Here is a 19,623-nt window from a genome sequence, read left to right as displayed (position 1 = left end):
GTTTTGGTTTTGTGTAAATTTGATGGTGTTTCTGTCATGTGGCAGATATTATTCCTTCATGCTGAAGTACACAGCATTGCCAATACTGTATTTCATAAGCATGTCATGCATCCTGTGCTGGAAATTTTCACTGGTGATTTATTTTGGGAAGCCAGCGCAAATAGTGTGATTGACTTCAGAAGGACTGTGGTGGTTTTTTGTGTAGAAAGACCTATTTTCACTGGGCTATTATCATGGAAGCTCTGATTTCTATAGCCCTTCTCCTTTTCCTTCCTCTTCCTCAGAAAAGCAACCACCAAACGTCAACTTGCTCTTTTCTTTCACTTCTGTATAGACTTAAAATCCATACTTCTCTGCTGAAGACTTAATAATTCTCAGGGCTTTACAAGCAAGCAAAACCTTTCCTTGTTTCACAGTTACCACCACCTGAAGGGCAGTTGCAGTAAGGAAACCTGCACTTCTAAAGTTGCTATAGGTATTTTGATATAATTACATGTGCTTCTTTTTGGTGTCCAGCAAATGGACTGGAGAAGCTCATTTGATACTATCTGGTAAATTTTTTGAATTTGAAGGCAATCAATTGGTAAAACCAGTGCTAAACAGAAGTGCAAACAAACAAACATAAAAGACAAAAAAACCCGATTTTCTAGAGAAATTGTTGTTTTATGGACTTGATGCTATCCAACTGGTCGGGAAGGGTTTTCAGGCTTGTGGCTTACATGAGGGATTCTCTCTATCGGGGTTTACTGGCCCAATAACTATAATAAAAATAATAGACTTTGTAAGTGTTTAAGAGCAAATGGTAACTATGGGTAATGCTAGTCAGTTTAGAAGAGATCAATGAAACATCTGCAAGAGCAGTGTAGATACAGCAGCCCCTGGCAGTGTGGCTGGAAATCTCAAGCCTGCACGTGCCACCTAGGGCCACGTAGGTTTTTATTACTGTGTGAAATAAATACATTGTGTGTGATGGTATTATCCCAACATGTAACTTCTCCCCTAAAGTGCAGGTAATTAGGCTAAAAGGTAGCAAGTTTGAAAATCTCCTGGTGATGAGATGAATTTTAAAGCCTTTCTTTAAAAAATTTCTAGTTTTCCTAGATGTTTAACCTGTTAGAGAAACCAGTGTCTGCTTTGAATATGGAACCCTGTCGAACTGTTAGTGAAAGGGACTTTTAGCATTTTTTCAGAGCTCTTTTAGCAAAATATTAGATATTAAGTCAGAAGTGGAGCTGCCTCTGACTGCAGAACTGGTTTTAATGGGGTGGAAAATCTATCTTGCAAGAGAGGGCACTGCAGCCCTGGGTGTAATTGTTTATGTACTTGGTACATAAGTCTATCCTGATGTCTCACTTTAGAACAATAGTATGATTAATAGTTGCTTGAAAGCATTATGGAGTTTTGTCTTCAAATTTTAATATGTTGGTATAATCATGTTTTCCAAGCTCTTCAGAGGTTTCTGATGTGATTCATATTTTCTCTGCATATGATTCTTAACTTTTCAGAGGGTTAGGAGCATGTGTATTTACTTGTAGGCACTGAAATGGTGAAGCATAAATGAGAAGAACAGGCACATGCTTGGAGATACTTTTTTTGTAAGTTTTTGTGTGTCCTCCACCTAAAAGTCTGTTGTCATAAAAAAAATGAAGGGATCAGTAAGATGCTGATCTGTTTATTCTGGATAGTCATTAAATCCAATAGTACCTTTCGTCTTTCTTCCTTTTGCTGTAGTGGTCTTCAGCTTTTTACAAAGAGCATAACTTAATTTCTTTGTTTTTAAAATTTACTTGACTCTTTATCTTTTCTCTCACATTTGAGGGAAGACGATTGAAATAGGGCTGGGAATTTATTTTTCAGGCTCCACAAAGCCCAAATTTCACGTCTTAACTTTCTATAAAGCATCTGATGAAGTATTTTCTGACATTGAGATCCAAATTCTCAACAACACTCAAAGAGAGTCTTTTTGGGGAACTTTGCTAGCACATGCCAGCATTGCTGCAAACAAATTCAACTGGAATCTCAATACATAGTAACTTTTCATTCTTCCATATCTTCTTAAACTAAAAAAACCCCATTATCCAAGCCTACTAGGACAGCTCTTCAGTTTGTGTGGTCTTTGAACTGGCTAAAGTAGAGCTCTGCTTTTTGAGAGGTCAGTTCAGCTTCTTTCTAGGTGTTACTCTTCAGTAAGGATGGTCCTTCCCTACACCATTAGCAAAATATTTCTCTAAAGTAGTAGTAGACTGAGAGTGAAGTGAGTAGGCAGACAGAAAGTTAGGGAAGTTCATCTCCATTCTCTCTCCACTGTTGTTACTGTTTTACAGATGAGTGAATTTCCCTCTTTGTTTTGCAAAGGTTTAGCATAAAATAATGAAAAATGAATGTGGAGCTATATAGCATTATCTCATACAATGGAGCTGGTGGGGAAGCGTGTGCAGAAAGGGCTGGTGGTCTGGGTTTTGGGGAGGGGCAGCTGGGTAATAAAATTCAGTGGCTTCCTTACTTACATCCCTAGCTATAGACATACATGTGGTACCACCAATTTCAATGGGATTATCAACAAGAAGTAAATTGGGCACATGTGTGTGTACTTGTGTGCTATCAGTGGTGTTGGGAATAAGACTTCCTCTTCCTATTTTGGTTAAAAATTATGAAAATTCTATTCTTCCAGTGCAACTAGAAAGATGACATTTATTGTAAAAAAACTTCATTGTCTTGTTATTTCAGGAAGATTTCTTAACCTTTTTTAAGTCACCATGAAGAATGAAGAATAAAGTGTCGCTAATTGAACATGAGTGTTGTACTCTTTTACAATGCCTTTTTTATTTCTTTAAAGTAAAAGTTATGATAGTAGTGTTTTTAAAGTAATGGAATTTCTGGAAGAGTGATGTTTTTGCTTCTTCAAGTTCTCTTTAGGAAGTAATGACAATAAAAATCTGTTCCTTGTCCCCAGAAACCAAGTGACTCATTTTTCCAGATGGATACAATATGAATTGTGTCTGAGAACCAGGGACTGGAATGCAAAGAGTTTGGTGTTGTTTGTAATGTGGTTGAAAAGCTGTACATATAAAACTGTAGCAGAAGTTTCTTCTCAATCCACAGAGTTCCCTACATCAGCTTCCAGCGACACTTTCCATCTGGAAATAAGATACTGTGTAGGGAAAAACTGAGAATTTTTATTGCTATAGATAGTGAATTGTGTCAGCAAGGCCCTTGTGCTGCTGCATGGTATAAGAACTACTACTAAATAAAATAAATTTTGAAGGCTTAGCTTTGAGAGAAGGCCCTCCTTCCTGTGCATCTTCTCTTTTGTGCTGCTTTGAATAGGAGCCAAGTGAAAAGTTGGTGTTTTGTTATCAGGTGAGCTGATAACAAAAAGCTTTTTCCATCCTTCTTCTAGGTCCTTGAAGCATTGTTACATTGAGTTGATATGGTGTCATTTCTGACCCAGCTTTACAGCATTCACACACCGGTTTGGGTTTTATTATACTGAGCTCTTTTTATTTTGTACAGAACACGTGATTGCAAATGAGGCAGTCCTTCTCAGCCTCCCAAAAGATACTGGTTGCACTGTAGTGTACGAAGGACGAGAGGCCAGGGGCCATCCCTGAGCCACACTGCCTTTGCTGGGACTGTTGAGGCCTTCCCTTTCACAGTCTGCAAACCCTAAACCTCTTCCAGCTGAGGTGCTGGTGCCACTGTAAATATTACCTGCAGACAGAACTGTAGAGCATGTAGGAACTATGGATCCCCAAATCACCTACTAGGAACCATTGGTCTGTATATTTATCCCTTGCTTTTCCCAAGCTCCCACTTTAAAGTTTAGCTGTAGAAAACCTAGCAGGTTTATTGACCTGAGAGAGACCTTCTTTCAAACAACTTCGTTTAGCTCCTCTGTGTGCGTGACTTAAAATGTAGTTAATTTGCAATTGTTTCTTAGTGTCTGAACAGATTTTTCACTAACCTGGAGAAGAATTGACTGTTTATGTTTTGAAAATGATCATTACTGCAAGTACTGCCAGTACCATGCTGATGTTCCTTTGTATGTTAACTCATTCCTGCACTAGGTCTTTGATGCAAAAGCTTATCCCCTCACATAATTACTGTGTTGTCCTTGCACCAGGCTTCCTTGCATGATTTCTCCTGGTGGCCCAGGCTAAATAATTCTCAAGGCTTCCCACATTTTATTCCTTTCTATCTCTCTACCACAGCTTCCTTCCACTCTTAGAGTATCCTAGTAGGTTCAATACATTTATTTGGGTGGCCCCTCCCTTGCCTTTCTCCCAAGCTCTTTCATGCTGCCACTAAACCGAGAAATCCTTGCTTAACCTTTGCCTGGACTGACAATGACACCCTCCCTTTCCTCTGGAAAAACCCTTTAATGCTTTCACGTTTCGTGTGTGCTCGCTTGCTTGGTATGCCTCACTTTGGGCCATATTGCTTATCTCTTTTTGGACTCATTTCATGCTGCTGTTAGCCTTTGTTGCCCATTCCTGCTCCCACAGCTGTCTGATGCATCCACTTTTTCCTGTTTGCTTTCGAGCAGATTTCAAAAGAGCCATTTTGTCTGTGCATGATGAAGTTAAGTCCTTGAGCCTTCTTTCGGGTAGTCCTCCCACGTGGGGCAGAGATTTGCCTCACACAATAGCAGAATAGGGATTGCAGCAGCGAGTCTGCAGGCTGTAAATTAACTTGGTGGACCAGGTCATACTGTGCTTTGAAGCTGTTACTTTTTTATTTGTGTGCTTCTCCCTTTTAGTGTTCAAGAATATAAATCTCTAGGAAGAATTATCATAGTTTAAAAGGCTCAGACAAATAGCAGCTGGTATTGGTTCATGGTCTCCAATTGGTTCCAGACATCCCTGGTTTTGATAAGACTACAAGACAATCCCAGAAATTCCTTGCCTACAGCTTTTGGTAATGCCATTAAATGTAACATTGTGATTACTGATGCTTTTGGAGCTGATTAGCTAGTATCCTGTGTGACTAGGAACACTGTAATTTAATTATTTCTTCAGAATGCCCCCATGTTGTACCCCACTCCCCCTCCTTAGATTATCTTTATTTTAAAATACAACTTCATGCAAATATTTAATGGGGATTTTGAAGAAGGTCTAAGATACTCAGCCTGTGTTCAATGAGGACAGGATGCTCCACTCCAGCAGTGCCCAGAACAAGACTTGCTCTGTTCCTGAGCTATTAAAAGTTGTCTTGGCTCTGTACCCACAGAGATGTCATCTCAAAGGGAAAGACATTACCTGAGCTTGTAGCTTTTGGCTTTGTGAAAAGCTGACAACTATGTTTTCATTCTGGTGGGATGTTGACACAGAGAAAGAGCTCATCTCGCAATCTTGTATTGGAGTTGTCCCATGCGTAAAGTACTGGCATGCAGAAAAATGCTCTGTGAGAAGTGCCTGAGAGCACAAAGAAAGCAAAAAAAAGGGGAAAATTTTCAAATAAACCCAAGGAAAAAAAAGATTATTCTTTCTGGAGTGCAGAGGATGCATGTTTCAAATGTCTGTGATGAGAGATTAGACAAAGCATCTTCATTATATGTATGTCTCTGTCCATTTTCACTAGACTTCTGAGAATTGATGTCATGATAAGCTTTTGTAAATTCTCTCTTTTGTTTTTAATAGTCACTGTTTGAAAGATTTTTTAAGTGTACTGTAAATTACAATTTTGCATTCATACCTGTGCAAAATGGTATATTGTCTTCCATTTCTTCACCCTACTCAACGAATAAGATTTACCTCTTACTTCCAAAAGTAACTGATGCCACAATTTGTGAGCACATGTGTAAGGAAGCTGGACTGGCTAAGGTCTCTATCGGTCGTAGCACAGACCTTAGCACTGTTTTGTTAACAAGGCCTATTTCGCCCTTTCATTGTTTGCTTCTTCATTCTTGAAAGTAAAGTGGCAAAATACTGGTTTAATTCTTGAAATATTTGGCAGCATTATAAAGAAACTGAACTGATTTTACTTCTACATGAGCCTAAAGGGCATAGTCCACTTGAGGGTTTTATATTTGTCAGCTTGTTTCCCGAGTCACAAAGGTGCTTGTCCCAGCCTTGGCTAATCTCAGTGTGAGGTGATAACGTCCTGTGCACGTGGGGGCAGGCAGGTGCTCCAGAAAAAGCCAACACTCGTTAGAGAAAACGTGATGAACTTTCTCCACAGCCCTAAACCACCTGTGGAACATGCAGCGTGCAGTGACTGGAGCTGACATTGGAAGATGAGTATTGTCAGGGGATTTCAACAGTCTTCAGCACACAATCTTGGTGTACCTTGACCTAATGGACATGCCTTTTCTGCCTCTGCTGTATCAATGTGCTTGCTGCCTTTTTTATTTGTACTACGTATTGGTATTAATGTATGTGGTACGTTCATTGTACAACCTGCAGGGCAGATTTTTGCTGCAACTACCAGTATGTAAGTTGGGGAAATGAAGAGCAAAATTTGACTTTGGTGCTGTGCATAAGAATATGTGTTTAAATAAGTGTGTATGTTTTAAATGAGTGTGAATATGTTAGTTTAAATGAGTGTGTATCTACACAAATACTTAAAATCTGTCATCTAAACCTTGATTCAGAGCTTTGCCTAGTAAATATTTGATTGTTCACTTTCCTAATTTTACATTGAAACTGGATTAAGTTGTTACATCTTCATGTACCTGTGCTAGATATGTTTTAGAATTAAAATTAAGCGTGTTTACATTCCTGCTTTTGGTCCAGTGGTTTGTATTGAGTCTATATAGCTGTTATTTGCAGTTTGCCTGGGTGTAATAATGTCTTACCTTATTAGTCAGAGCAAGAAGCATGAGTATTGTCCCCTGTTTACCGTTAGAGGAGCTGTAGAATGGTAATAGAGAATGAACAGAACCTGCCACTGGAACTACTTTGCTTTGCACAGTTTGTTAGAGTAGCTGCGCTACTTTGCTTTCAGCCAGCCAGCTACACAGTCTAAGCTAAAAAATCCAAGACTAATTTTCAGAAAGGAGGGGATGATGGGAGGGAAGAAAGAGGGGAAAAAAAAGAAAGGGCCTTTGTGAACCACAGGGTTGTGTTTTTATGTAACTGTTTTTGTGGCTATCAAACTACCCAGAGTTCATGGTATGTTCATCTTGTCAGTATGTGTTTAAGACCACCAGCTTTGTTTTATTTCAAGTCATCTTTTGGGTTGATATAACACAATATGACTGAATGTGTTTTGGCAGGGAATAACTAATCTAATCCATATACTACCAGATGAAAGCAATTTACTATGGGTTTGGGGAAGAGCTCGAATTTTCAGTGCAGCCCACAAAGTTATTTTTCCCCCATTTAATTGTCCCTTTTTATATCTAAACAGATCCAGCAATGGGAACAGAACCTGGAAAAATTTAACATGGACCTTTTCCGAATGCGATGTTACCTATCCAGTTTGCAAGGTGGGGAGCTCCCAAACCCAAAGAGCCTTTTGGCTGCTGCCAGTCGTCCTTCAAAATTGGCACTGGGGAGGCTCGGCATTTTCTCTGTCTCATCCTTCCATGCACTGGTAAGTCCAAATGCACTTTCATGGGTGTGTTACACAAAAACACCATGTGCTTAGATGTGGAATTGTGCTGGGAAAATATGTGGCTGCACCCACATGCATTGCTCAGACAGCCCTGTTCCCTTCTCACCCTTTCTGCCTGTTCCTTGACTGCAAATAAATTTTCTTCTACAGGATATGGCCATGACTTTGTTTTTTATGGCCCCAAAGGACTCCAGACTTGGAGTCCCTCCTAAAAAGGAAGTATTCTTATAATAGGCTAAAACTAGAGACAATTCAAAATTATATGTCACTTTTTTTAAGAACTGTGGGCTGTATTTCTAAAGAAGAATGAGTGAGATCCTGAGCTGCTGTAACCTGTTGTCACCCCATCGGCTTCAAGGAAAGTACCACAGTAGCAGGTTTGCCTCTGCTCTTTGACCTTGGCAGGGCTGCAAGGCTGATCTTGGCAGAGAGACCTGGACCACATTTGCTGCATGTGAAGTCTGAGTAGTAGTACTGAAAGTCCCATCAGGGAGTGTGTTCCTCTCTGCCACTGTTTTTATCTATGTGGTTTGTGCCGTTCCTTGTTAATAACTCAATGCCACAGCACATTTATCTCCTGTTTGGCAATTTTGAGTCTGTCTTCCTCTAGCAATTTCATATCTGAATGATATGTTATCATTCTTCTTCAGATCCTTTTCATTAGCTTCTTTTGTGTTACAGAGCAGTATTTTCTCAGAGTCTCCCTTCCTATGACTTCTAATTTTGCCCCATGACAAAAAAATTATTCTGCCACGTCACTGGAATACTGAAACAAGCATCGCTGCTGAAAGTTTAAAACACTGTCCTTGCACTTTGGCATGTTACATTGAGATAAACAGAAGTAACCCTCATTTGATGCCGCAGGTCGAAATAACTCTCAATATTTTGCTGTTATGAAAGTGATACAGGAAGGTCTGTCTCTGTGTTTAAATAGATCTGCTCCAGGGATGAAGCTGCTCTCAGGAAACGTACACTGTCACTGTCACAAAGGGTTCGAAATAAGAAGGGATTATTTTCTTCTCTAAAAGGACTGGACACATTGGCAAGAAAAGGAAAAGAAAAGCGACCTTCCATAACTCAGGTAGATCTTATTTGCTGGGGATAGCACAGAATGGCTTGTTTCTCTTGGGGTTCATCCTGCAAGGTGTTGTTGGTGCACAGGGTAGAAGACATCTGTCCATCAAACTTGCATCCAGGGTTTCAGTAGGTGTGGCAAATTTGCAATGGGATCATCGCTTGTGAAGAGTATATATCTAATTTGGGGTTTTTTTGTGATAAGTAAGATTGATAGATGACAGGTTTTGACCCAGTAATTTAATTATCATCAGCATAAGACCATCAGGTTGGAATTTATAACAAAACTTCTCTTCGGGCACATTGCAAACTGTTTGGAAGTAGGGTTTTTTCCAAGATAGTCTCTGTGCACAGTCCTGAATACAGTGTGTGCTTGTTTGTGACTGGGACTCTGAAGCACTGTTGCAATTCAGTGTAGAGTGACATAGGTCACTCAAGGAACAAAGAGACTGCTGCAAAGACAGCCATCTTTGGCATGGCCTCCTAAAGCAACACCCACTGCCTGGAAGTACATTTTAGCGCCGGGAGAAGACTGCTGTCATGCAGGGACTCAGCTCTCGGTATAGACAGCTGACAAATAATGCCAGACCAGTTTACTGAAGGCTTGGCTCAGGTTTGATGTGCAGGGTCAGACTGGCTCTTGGGAAAGGGGCTGTGCTGATGTGTGCCCCCACTGAAGGGATGCACTGCTGGTGAAACCACAGCATCTTTTTTTCTTTGTGGAACTAATGGCCCGTGCTCACATTTAGTGCAAGCTCCACACTTCAGGAGTCTGTGTTTTCTCAATAAAAGCTCAGTTATATGTGAAACAAAAATTTGCTGCCTTTTTCCCTGAAAAAAAGGTAAATAAGAGCAGAGACACTAATTGGCAGTGAGGCAGAAATTACAGAGATGCATTCTCACCCAGAACACTATTGTTTTCAATAGCCTCTGCCATGTCTGGTGTTACTTCTGTAAAGTAGCATTTTGTGCATTGTTCATTAGGTAACTTTTTTCCTGTTGTTCCCTGGCCCTTGATTTTATTACTCAAAAAATCTATGATCAGCGTTTGAAAATTGGCTGTTCTTGCATGCCTGGTAGTCTGTTGCGGAGTGTTTAAACAAGCCTATCTGTACACATCCTGCAATAGACACAGAGCTGATGCAACAGATTCAATGTTGCAAAATAACATGTCAGGATTTTCTGGTATAGTGGTTTCTATTTTTAATAGGTAAATATCTATGTATTACACTGGCATTAAACTTCCACCTGTTACACATTTTAGCGTATTGATTGAGATGTGTTAACATGGTGAAATTGATTAATAAAACTCAAGTGTCTCTTACAAAAGAAAGAACTAAAGAAGAAGTTTTCCCTAGGTCATCCTATTCACATGATTTCCCCTGTGTTCCCCAGCAGCTGAGTCTGGTCTGCGAGTCCTGAACCTCTATTTCTTTATTACTATGAGCCCTGAGGGAAGGAATGTTATGCCCTTCAGCTCCGTTCCCAGCAGAGCTGATACCTCGCACTGTTTTTAACTGGGTAATACTTCTTCTCATACGCTTTATAGCCCGTGAAGGGGATTCTGTGGAGCTCAGGGACAGGGAATCATATCTGTGGCAAGGAGGGGAGGCTCCTGCTGCCCTCGCAGTGCTTTTCTGTGCAAAGAGAAGGGAGCCCTATTGCAGGCAGAGGTGGCCCGAATGTGTCTTCATCCTTCTTGTTCCAAACCTTGCAACCAGCTGGCCCCAAAATGTTTTCATTTTCATAGATGAGCTGGGGTTCTTGTTTTTTTGTTTGTTTTTTCGTTTGGGTTTTTTTGGGTTTTTTTGGTAATTAAACATTCTACAATACAATTAAGGAAGTGTAAATGCTGAATGTAGCCCATAAAAGTAAGGAATGTTTATGGGCATGGCTTGAAAACTGACCCATGAACCTAGAAGATAGCTGAAAAGAGAGCCACATCCTTGTTCAGGCTTGTGTATATGCACCTAATTCTATATCAAAATCAGAATAGGCCTGAGGATGACTTTCTTGTCTCTTTCACCCAACTGGGTTAAGTAGAGAAGTGGTGGTTGCTTCTCTGCTCATTGTGTTGAGGTGTTTCTGTCAAACAATAGATTTAAAAAATCTTGCTTTCTTAGATTTAAGTTAATTTGACTGTAGATGATATGTTTTAATTTACAGTACCCTAGCTTCAAAATCAGATGGTATGTTCTTGAACATCATTGTGTCAGAGAAGTTTTTAATTTTATCTTGTTTATTTTTATGGCATTAATAAAAAATGTTCAGAGTTTCTGTGCTGGGAAGCTTTTGTAAACATTAATGAAGTGGCTCAGTCCTCTACAAATCAGTTAATAAAACTGCACTGTACCAGATGGGGGATGTCTAGGCTCACATTATCCTCAGTTTCTTAAATGCTTATCTGCTTTCTTATGTCTAAATGGTGAACTATTTTGAGAAATCATAAGCAATAACATACTTTGATTACATCTGTGGGTGAGACAAGAAAGTTCAGAAGTGGTACCCTTTATTTGCATTGGCAGAACCTGGATTTTGTATGAAATCTGGAGAGAGTTTGTTGTTGTCTTGGATTATTTGAAAGGCTTTTGCTAATACCAGCCCCCTCCAGAAGCTCAGATATAAGTCTGATATTGTCCTGATTTCTTGACTGCAGAAGGAGTTAAAGAAATGCTATTTAAATTTGCAGTTTAGGAGGGTAATGTTATTACTTGCAAATCTCAGTGTCACGTATAAAGTGTAGATCTATCCATGTGTTTACACCAGCCTTATCGCTGAAATATCTGTATCCATAGTCATTTATTGGATTTTAAAAAAATTAACTATTAAACCTAGCACCTTTGCGAGATACCAGTAGTTAAATTTCCAAAGCATATGGGCAATGTACATCTCAGGTCCTGCTTTCATCAGTTCCAAAGCAGACACAGTAGTCAGCTACTTTCATTACTTAATAGTGTGGGGTTTGGGTCACATATAGAAAACTGGTTAGAAGAGATGAAAAACTGTAGGGTAGGACTTCTAGAAACCAGCAACAATGATTTGAAATAGTCCCTTGAAGTCATGATGAGATTTGTAGTTCTCCCTAACAGGAGAATTATAAATTTCACCAAAGGGTGAAATTTATAATTCCACTATAGTGCATGGTTTGAAGGTAAATGACTTTAATCTTATTACTAAATAGTAGATAGGAAAAAACAAGGATGTGTTTTATACGTATATGAATCTGTGTGTGCGTGTATCTTAAAAGAGAAAATCTGCTTAAATTTTCTGTATATGGAGAGAGTTGTATTTCTTTATTACTTCTAATTGGAATAAAGCAATAAAAAGTACAAAAAGATCCCTGGGTCTTAGCAGGTTGATATATATTTCTTAATTTAGTTTTAATCTTTATTTTTTCAAAGGATTTACCCAGAACAGATAAGAAGTAAAGGTGTTTATTTGTTTAACCTACTTACTTATCTGTAATATTTTCAATAGGTTTTTGATTCAGCAGGAGGACATGGATTTGCTGGCGTGCAGAATTCAGCCAACTCTGCTGAGGTAAGATATGCCCATTCTCATTCTGCATCATCATGTTTTTGAATTCCTGAATGCATTTTTCTAAGGTAATGGTGGGGCTGGTTCAGATACCCCGAAGAGGTTCATAAAATGTATTTATTGTTAGATGGTGAGATTGTAATTCTGCTAATGAAACCGCTTTAACCATAAGTGTCTGAGCATTCATGGTAGTCTTTAAAAACAAAACAAAACCAAACCCCTAGAAGCTTCTTCACACACTGATGCATACCGTCTGTACACTGTGAGAGGGACTTGAGGCTGAGCTTGTTTGAAAGCATCCTTCACAGTATGGCAGATCATAGGATGGTTGGGATTGGAAGAGACCTTTATAGGTCATCTAGTCCAACCCCCTGCAATAAACAGGAAACTCTTCAACGAGATCAGATTGCTCAGAGTCCAGTCCAATCTGACCTTGATGGTATCCAGGGACAGGATGAAACCCAAGGTATATTTTTCCCCGTTGTCTGTTTCAACAGAACCTTTGTATTTTGAGTGTTAAGGCAATGAAATCTATGTAAAGTCTGTGGACTGTCCCATCAGAGAAGTGAGATTTAATATAAAGCTGGAGATTGCCCAAGTAAAGGAGAAGGATGGAGCATCCCTCAGCAGCATTACCCAGTAAATAGCTGTGATTGATGTTCTCTGATGCCTAGGAGGAGGAGATCTGGTGCTTTTCCCTGCCTGGCCTCAGTCGTGGTCCTTCTCCATTCCTGCAGCCTCCCTGGGGCATAGTGTTGCCATCCCCCAGTCTGGAAGGACATCTTCCACTGACAGGAGCTAATCCTGTAAGGCTGTTTTGCCTTCTGAAAGTATCTTCACATTTTGTCTGTTCTTTGAAAAAGTGTATTGAAATACCTGAATTCCCTTTGTTACTTGGCCACTTGCGTGTTATTTCCGGGAGTGGGAAAATATTTAAACCAAATCACTCCTCTGTTTTCAAAATAAATTATAATTATGGGGTTAAGATCAGCTCCTGTAGAAAACACCTAACAAATTCCTCTAGAATGTACCACTGTGTGTGGTGTGAGATGGCATCCATGCCTATCTCAGAGACAGCAAAAACAATTCATTCCTTTTCAAATGTGCTAAAACATGGAAAGGTCTGCCACATGAGAAGTGACCAAATCTCTTGGGCACAGGCCCTGAAAGGTTTCTCCTGAAGGGCTGTGGCACCAGTCTGTCAGTTGGATGCCAACCCTATTGAGGCTGGGAGGTTGACAGAGCTGCCTTATACAACAGGGTCTGCTGTGTGTCTCCTGTCCTCGGGCCTAACAGGAGCATTTACTCCTCCTGAACCCTTCTGAGGAGACAGAAGAATGCTTTGAAGGCACTAGGGAACAGGCAGAATGAAGTGTTCTGTCTTTGGTGAAGTGTCAGAGAAGGGACAAGGTCTGTCTTCTTGTCCAGCTCTAGATAAAGCAGCCTTCTCCAGATTCAGGCAGGGGCTCACAGCCCCGTTCCCCAGGTAGAGGGGGACCATCAGAGGACAATGTGGCTGCAGGTTTTGGGCCAGGATTTAAAAATTTAGCAGGGTTGTCTTTCAAGACTAGAAAAACCCACACAATTGAGGTGCTGAGCAGAGCTTGGAGCTAGAAAAACATTTTTTTTCTTATTATTTCAACCCTATTTCTGAAACCTTTTTTCAATGGGTATTAAATACAGCGTGGGCATTTTTAAGATCCTGACATTTTGGTGAATCATACGACAACTCAGAAATGATTCATCATAACTTTGAAAACCGTTAGTCTGGCATCAGCCTGGTTTCACTGGCTGATTTAAAATGAAAAAAACAAAAACAGCATCAAAACTTTTATAAAATGCTGCCTGCGGAGGGTAGGGAATGACAAATAGTGAAGTCTGCCAGGGTAGCTGTATTTTCCCTGAAAAGGATGATAAAACCAGAGGCAAATAGTGGGAGGAAATTATGAAGTAACCTATTGGTCCTGCAGCAGCCCTGTAGCACAACGTGTGACAGTCTGCAAATCCTGGCGCCTCTTTCTGGAAAATTGGATGGGTTGTTATAACTTCATGTGGCAATGAATGAATGAACTATTGTTGAATTAGTCACTGCAGGCATAACAGGAAAAAAAAATCTCTTTTCATGTCAGATTTTCTGAGACGGAAAATGTGGATGAAGCAACAGTTCCTTGACTGCAGTTAAGGAACACAGTCATGTTTAATAACAGAGGGAAGTTTATCTCAAATTGTATGCTTGAGCATCAGTGTACCTGGCAAGGAAAGGATGTAGCTCACGTTGGCTGCAGAGCTTTCTGTCCTGTTATAAAAGCTTACATCAAAAGGCCTTGAACCTATTTCTCATCGCCTTAATCCTCTATGATATGAGGTTATGGATTTTTTTCATCTCTGGCAATAGCAAGATTTATTTCAGCTGCACAGATTTGAAGAGCTACCATTGCAGGGCAATAAACCATTGTAGTAGTTGCAAACCTCCCTTGCTGAGGCAAGCATAGCATTGGTTTTCCCTGGAGGAAGCCACCAGGGAAATGCAGCCTGACTAATTTGTGCTGATCTTTCTCAGCCTCCCTGCCTTGCCCCTTTTCTCCGTTCTGTTATTTACACTGTGGAGGTAGGTCAGGCTTCATTCCCAGGCACTTGATTTAGTGCTGAGAGGACTACAGTTCCACAGGAATTATCTTCTTTAACATCACTGGCATTATGAGCAGGCTGTAGCTGCAGCCGCAGAGGTCAAACTTCACGTGGTGTAGATTTCAACACTGCGTTAATTGCAGTAGCAGAATATGATTCCTGTTATGTATAAGTTGCTGGATTTCAGTAGGATTTCCATTCACCTGTGTTAATTGAAATTTCATGTTCAACTAGTTAAAAGGGATGATTGAGCAAGACAGACAAGATTAATGAATAGAATTAGTTCATTAATATTATTCCACCAAACCAGCGTTACTCTGGCATCACATTATTACTATGCCACACTCTGGGTTGTCTGCAACCTGTATTTCTGCATTGTTTGGTAATTACCTGCATAGGATTGCTTGCTTCATCATTTTTACAGCCACAGTTGTTATTTGCAAAAACAGAATAATATTGGTCTTTCTGTTGTCACTGACAGATTGTTGTCAATAACTTTGCTGCCTGCAGCAAGGGAAACAGTCCCTGTGCAGTTTTAACAGCAGCTTTTAATTGTGATGCACCCCTGGGCTTGTGTCCCCGTGGAGAGGAGGGAGAATTGTGTAATCAAGGGTCTTTAAGTAGGCAACAAATCCACCCAGCCCAACAAACAAACCAAAAATACTAAGCGAAAGCATGGAGGAGGTAGGGACTCCTGAGAACAGCTCAGGATATCTTAAGATATGCCTTGGGTGGAAGTTCTGCCACTTCATGGAGTTTTTGTCCCTTTCCAGTGACTGCATGGGGAATTAAGGGACCCCATCTGCATAAATTTAAATGCCTTGATATAGGTATTTAAGTGATGTGCTGAATAGGCTGACCCAAATAATATGTGAAACTCCAAATTCTGAACAGCTTTTGGTGTTTGTCTTCTTGTGTGGTTTCCTTTGAAACATGCAGCCTGAAGTGCAGTACAGGACAAAGTGTGAAAGTGAAGGGTGAGAAAGTGACAGGGAATTTGTTTAGGACCGATGTTATTTCATCAGGTGGAGTGGTGTTGGAAAGAGGGAGAATGTGGAGCAAAATGGTAAACAGGCAGATACCCTGTGCTGCCAATGAAACACGATGTTCTCAAATGGGAAATAGAATAGCAGCGCTTAATTCCTGCTTTAGTCCTTTATTTTGTTATGGCTAGCCTTGCTCCACAGTGCTCTCTGCTGGAATTCTGTTGTTATTTTCTGTCAAAATGACACTAATTCCATTTATTTATTTATTTACAGAGTTATTTTACATTATTGGTTAGGTAAAATTGTAGTTGTCAGTTCTTCTTAAAAGATTTATTTCCACTGTGATATAATACCAGGTAGCAACATATTTCCACAAGGAGTTAACTCAATGATTAGTATGAGATAAAGACATAAAATTCCATAATAGGAAAGCACAGCAAGTTCAATCTGAGCTCTAGAAAATCAAGTCTTCAATAGTGAATGAGAGCAGGTAACAGAACTCTTTCCCTGGCTTGCCGTGGAGAAAATACACAGCACTCTGTTTGAATACATAGCCACTTCAAACTGCTAATGTAATTGCACTTTTCTTGGGTTTTGGTGTTTTTTTGTTTTTGTTATTTTTAGTTTTTTAGCATCCTCATATTTTATACTTTTCTCCCTTGTTTCCAGCAGCAAGTCGACGATTTTTTGAATGTCTACTGCTCAGTGCCAGAGAGCATCCAGAAGGAGAATGCTTGGGAAACACAGACATATGTTCATTTCGGTGACGGCCAAGGAGTGGCGCTGACACTCAAGCCAGAGCACAGGGTGGAGGATGTTTTGTCTTTGGCATGCAAGGTACTTATTTTTCATGCACAGTTGCACCTTGTAAATCGCTGTGGACTTGAGAAGGAACACAGTATATCAGTGGATGCATAAATAGTGAAAACTGTGATAAGGTTATCATTATATATAATAATACAGTAATGAGATAATATATAATACTAATAATACATAATAAGCATCTCCCTGTCACTGTCTCCAGGCACATTGCTCTCTTTCCTTAGTTGTGGTTTTTAGGTGTTGTAGCCAAGGCAGCAGGGTTGTGGAAAGGTTTTCAGAAAGTGCTGCTGGAGACAGCACACGGGGTACTTCAAGAGCAGTGACAGTGTGCCAGGTAGTCAGCCCTGAGGAGTCTCAGCACGTGTCCACTCTGTGTTGTCCTTGCAGCAAACCTGGTTGTTCTGTGCAGATTAATCACAGAGCAGCAGCAGGGACTGGTTGAGTTAGAGCCAGGAGATTAAGATATTTAAGACTGCTGTGACAAAGGCAATCACGTATGTTCGCTTCTGAAAGGACCTCTTTAAGCTTTTAATTAAATACAAGCTCTACTTGTGGATTTCAAAGAGTGAATTCCCTTCTGCAAGTCAGTGCTGGCAATTTGAAGGGGATTGCTACAGATCATGGAACAGAGAACTGAGTCACAGGTTGAAGGTAAAATAGAAATACCAGTTTTAGCTACAAACAGAACACCAGCACCTCTGGAACACTGTTATATACCTAACACTTCTGCCTCCACACGTGTCAGCACTTGAACTTAGCTCTATAACTTTGTGATTCAAGTCACTTAAATTATGCTAAACAGCTTTTTGGAAAAAATAGATTTTTACCCCCTGAGTTCTGTTTTCTGGGCATATGTTACAGTGAATTTCCATGTCAACTCAGTGAACTAGCTTGAAGTTAATGAATTTTGAGGCTTTTAATGGAGGACAGGGCCAAATTTGATGGCTCTTTTCACATGCTAATATTGGGTGTAAGGAAAAAAGAAGAAAAATTTCAACAATCCAGAGTAAACTACAGTTTTAAAATCAAAATAAGCACTCTGATTTAGGCAAGTCCAAATGTGTCTCCAGGGCATCATTAAGAAGAAAGTAGCTTCTTGTGGCTTCTCCTGGTGGAGACCGAATCCTGGAGAAAATGTTTAATGTTTGGCTTTACTTTTAAAAACTTCGGTGTACCCTGTCAGGCCGAAGGGATTATCTGAAACACGATTTGGCCGCCAGGTGGCACGGAAGAGCCAGAATATTTTGAAGTTTTTACAGTGCCTTGCAAGACCCCTGAAAGAGGAAATAAAACTTACAAAAGTAAAATTAAGTTGAAAAGGAAATTCCTTACGTCTCTTACTCTATCACTCCAAAATATTTGTAATTGTAAAGCTGGCCTTTAATTTTCATTGTCTGTATCGCATGAAAATTTAGTTTTAAATTCCTTGATTTTTTTTCTTAAATGTTTTTCTGTTTTATTTTGTCTTTCTATTCTGTGTGTAAAGCTTTTCATAAGCATTCTCTAATGCTGAATACTTTCTGCTCATCTATCCTGGTTCTTTTCCTTCTTACATTTTCATTCTGCTCTGGTGAGTGTAAGGAATCTTTCTTCTTAACAGAAAATGTTTGAATGCTATGTGGATAAGGCTAAAGTTCAGAAGAGTTGTTAGGGTTTTTTTTTTTCCCCTTCATCCATGCTTTATGAGGTTTATACTTTTCTCATTTCTGTTTTCCATCTGAGGTTTTTGGATAGCACATATACAAAAACTTGTACATTTGAATTCAGTTTTTCAGGATACAGAACACATGTAACTTGTAAACTGTAGAATGCAATAAAACATTAATTAATTACTAGTTACTCAGTAGAGTTAGGTTTTGTAAGCTGCAGAGATGCCTTAAAGGGGTTAAATAACACTCATGGAGGCAGTCAGTCCTCTTCTTTTGGAAATGTTGCTTCCTCCTGTGTTAGAATAGTTGCTCTGTTAATATGCTAAAATGAAATGCTTTGTGCCATGGTGTCACCAGTATCCTGACTTTTTCAGACCCTCCCATCAGGGGCTCAACACTTTCAGGCTGATATCCTTTGGGAATATCCCTATTTCCCTTTATTTCCTGTTGAGACAGGATCTCTGCTTTGACTTCATGTGGTTAAAAAAAAAAAAATAGGGGAAACTCTCTGATCATAGAAGAAACCCAGCAATAAAAATAAAATCTAATAAAGGCAAACCCTTAGGGAACCTGCTTGCCATCCCATCCCCTCTCCTAACTGCCCATATGTGCATATACATTTTCTACATCAGAAGCAAAAGCTGCTGAGCAGAACTGAATCATTAGCAGTAGTCATGGAAAAAGGTGGTTGTGAGTGTTAAGTTCAAAAGGACAGAAGACAGTTGTGATATCTTTGGAAACATATATTAGTACTCAGTTAATCTGATAGCCAAGACAGAGTGTTTATGAAAGGACTTGGAAGGACTGTAAAGCAAAATGGGAATTGCACTTGAACCTTATCTTTTAAGTAATGCATCTAGTTTTGTTTATACTACAAAAATAGGTAGAAAATTACTTTTTGAGATTGTTTTTGCATGATTTTAGAAGCTTGTTGTGTCTGTGTCACTTCTCTGTCTTTTAGGATTCTGGAAATAAATAACAAATTCCAAACTCCATTCTTTTTCTTCTTTAGATGAGACAGCTGGAGCCAAGACACTATGGCCTACAACTCAGAAGACTGGTTGATGAAAATACTGAGTATTGTGCTCCTGAACCATATGAATACATAGTAGACCAGGAAAGTGTGACTCCTTTTAGATAAAGTTTTGTGATGTCTGTAGCTGCAGTTGAGTTATCACCTACAAATATGTGAAATGTCGATCTAAAATAAGGTTTTAAAGCTGTTCTGGGACTGCATTCTGATTCACAGTTTTAGGTGGCTAGGCACTGCAAACACTTTCTTCAAGAAATGTTTGAAGATTTGAATGAGGCTTTTAGCTCAAAAACAAAGTGCCAGCTTGTGCTCCAGGGTGGGTTTTTGATCTTCAGCT

General features: G+C 39.7%; 1 protein-coding gene across 2 annotated transcripts in view; it reads left to right on the top strand.

The window, feature by feature from the left end:
• Positions 1-19,623, top strand: part of TIAM2 (TIAM Rac1 associated GEF 2) — an 89,254-nt gene that overhangs the window by 16,598 nt on the left and 53,033 nt on the right. The window contains exons 6-10 of one of the 2 annotated variants that reach the window (XM_019287360.3): positions 7,351-7,536; positions 8,492-8,638; positions 12,109-12,171; positions 16,455-16,619; positions 19,266-19,370. In XM_019287360.3, coding sequence (XP_019142905.2) covers positions 7,351-7,536; positions 8,492-8,638; positions 12,109-12,171; positions 16,455-16,619; positions 19,266-19,370 — 666 coding nt within the window. Of the gene's footprint in view, positions 1-7,350; positions 7,537-8,491; positions 8,639-12,108; positions 12,172-16,451; positions 16,620-19,265; positions 19,371-19,623 lie in introns of both variants that reach the window. The other variant, XM_010400427.4, reaches the window with a different exon arrangement.

This window comes from Corvus cornix, chromosome 3 (genome assembly GCF_000738735.6).
Source record: "Corvus cornix cornix isolate S_Up_H32 chromosome 3, ASM73873v5, whole genome shotgun sequence".
In the NCBI taxonomy this organism is placed as follows: domain Eukaryota; kingdom Metazoa; phylum Chordata; class Aves; order Passeriformes; family Corvidae; genus Corvus; species Corvus cornix.
Note: the sequence above shows the minus strand (reverse complement) of the source record. Positions and strands in the feature narration are given on the sequence as shown.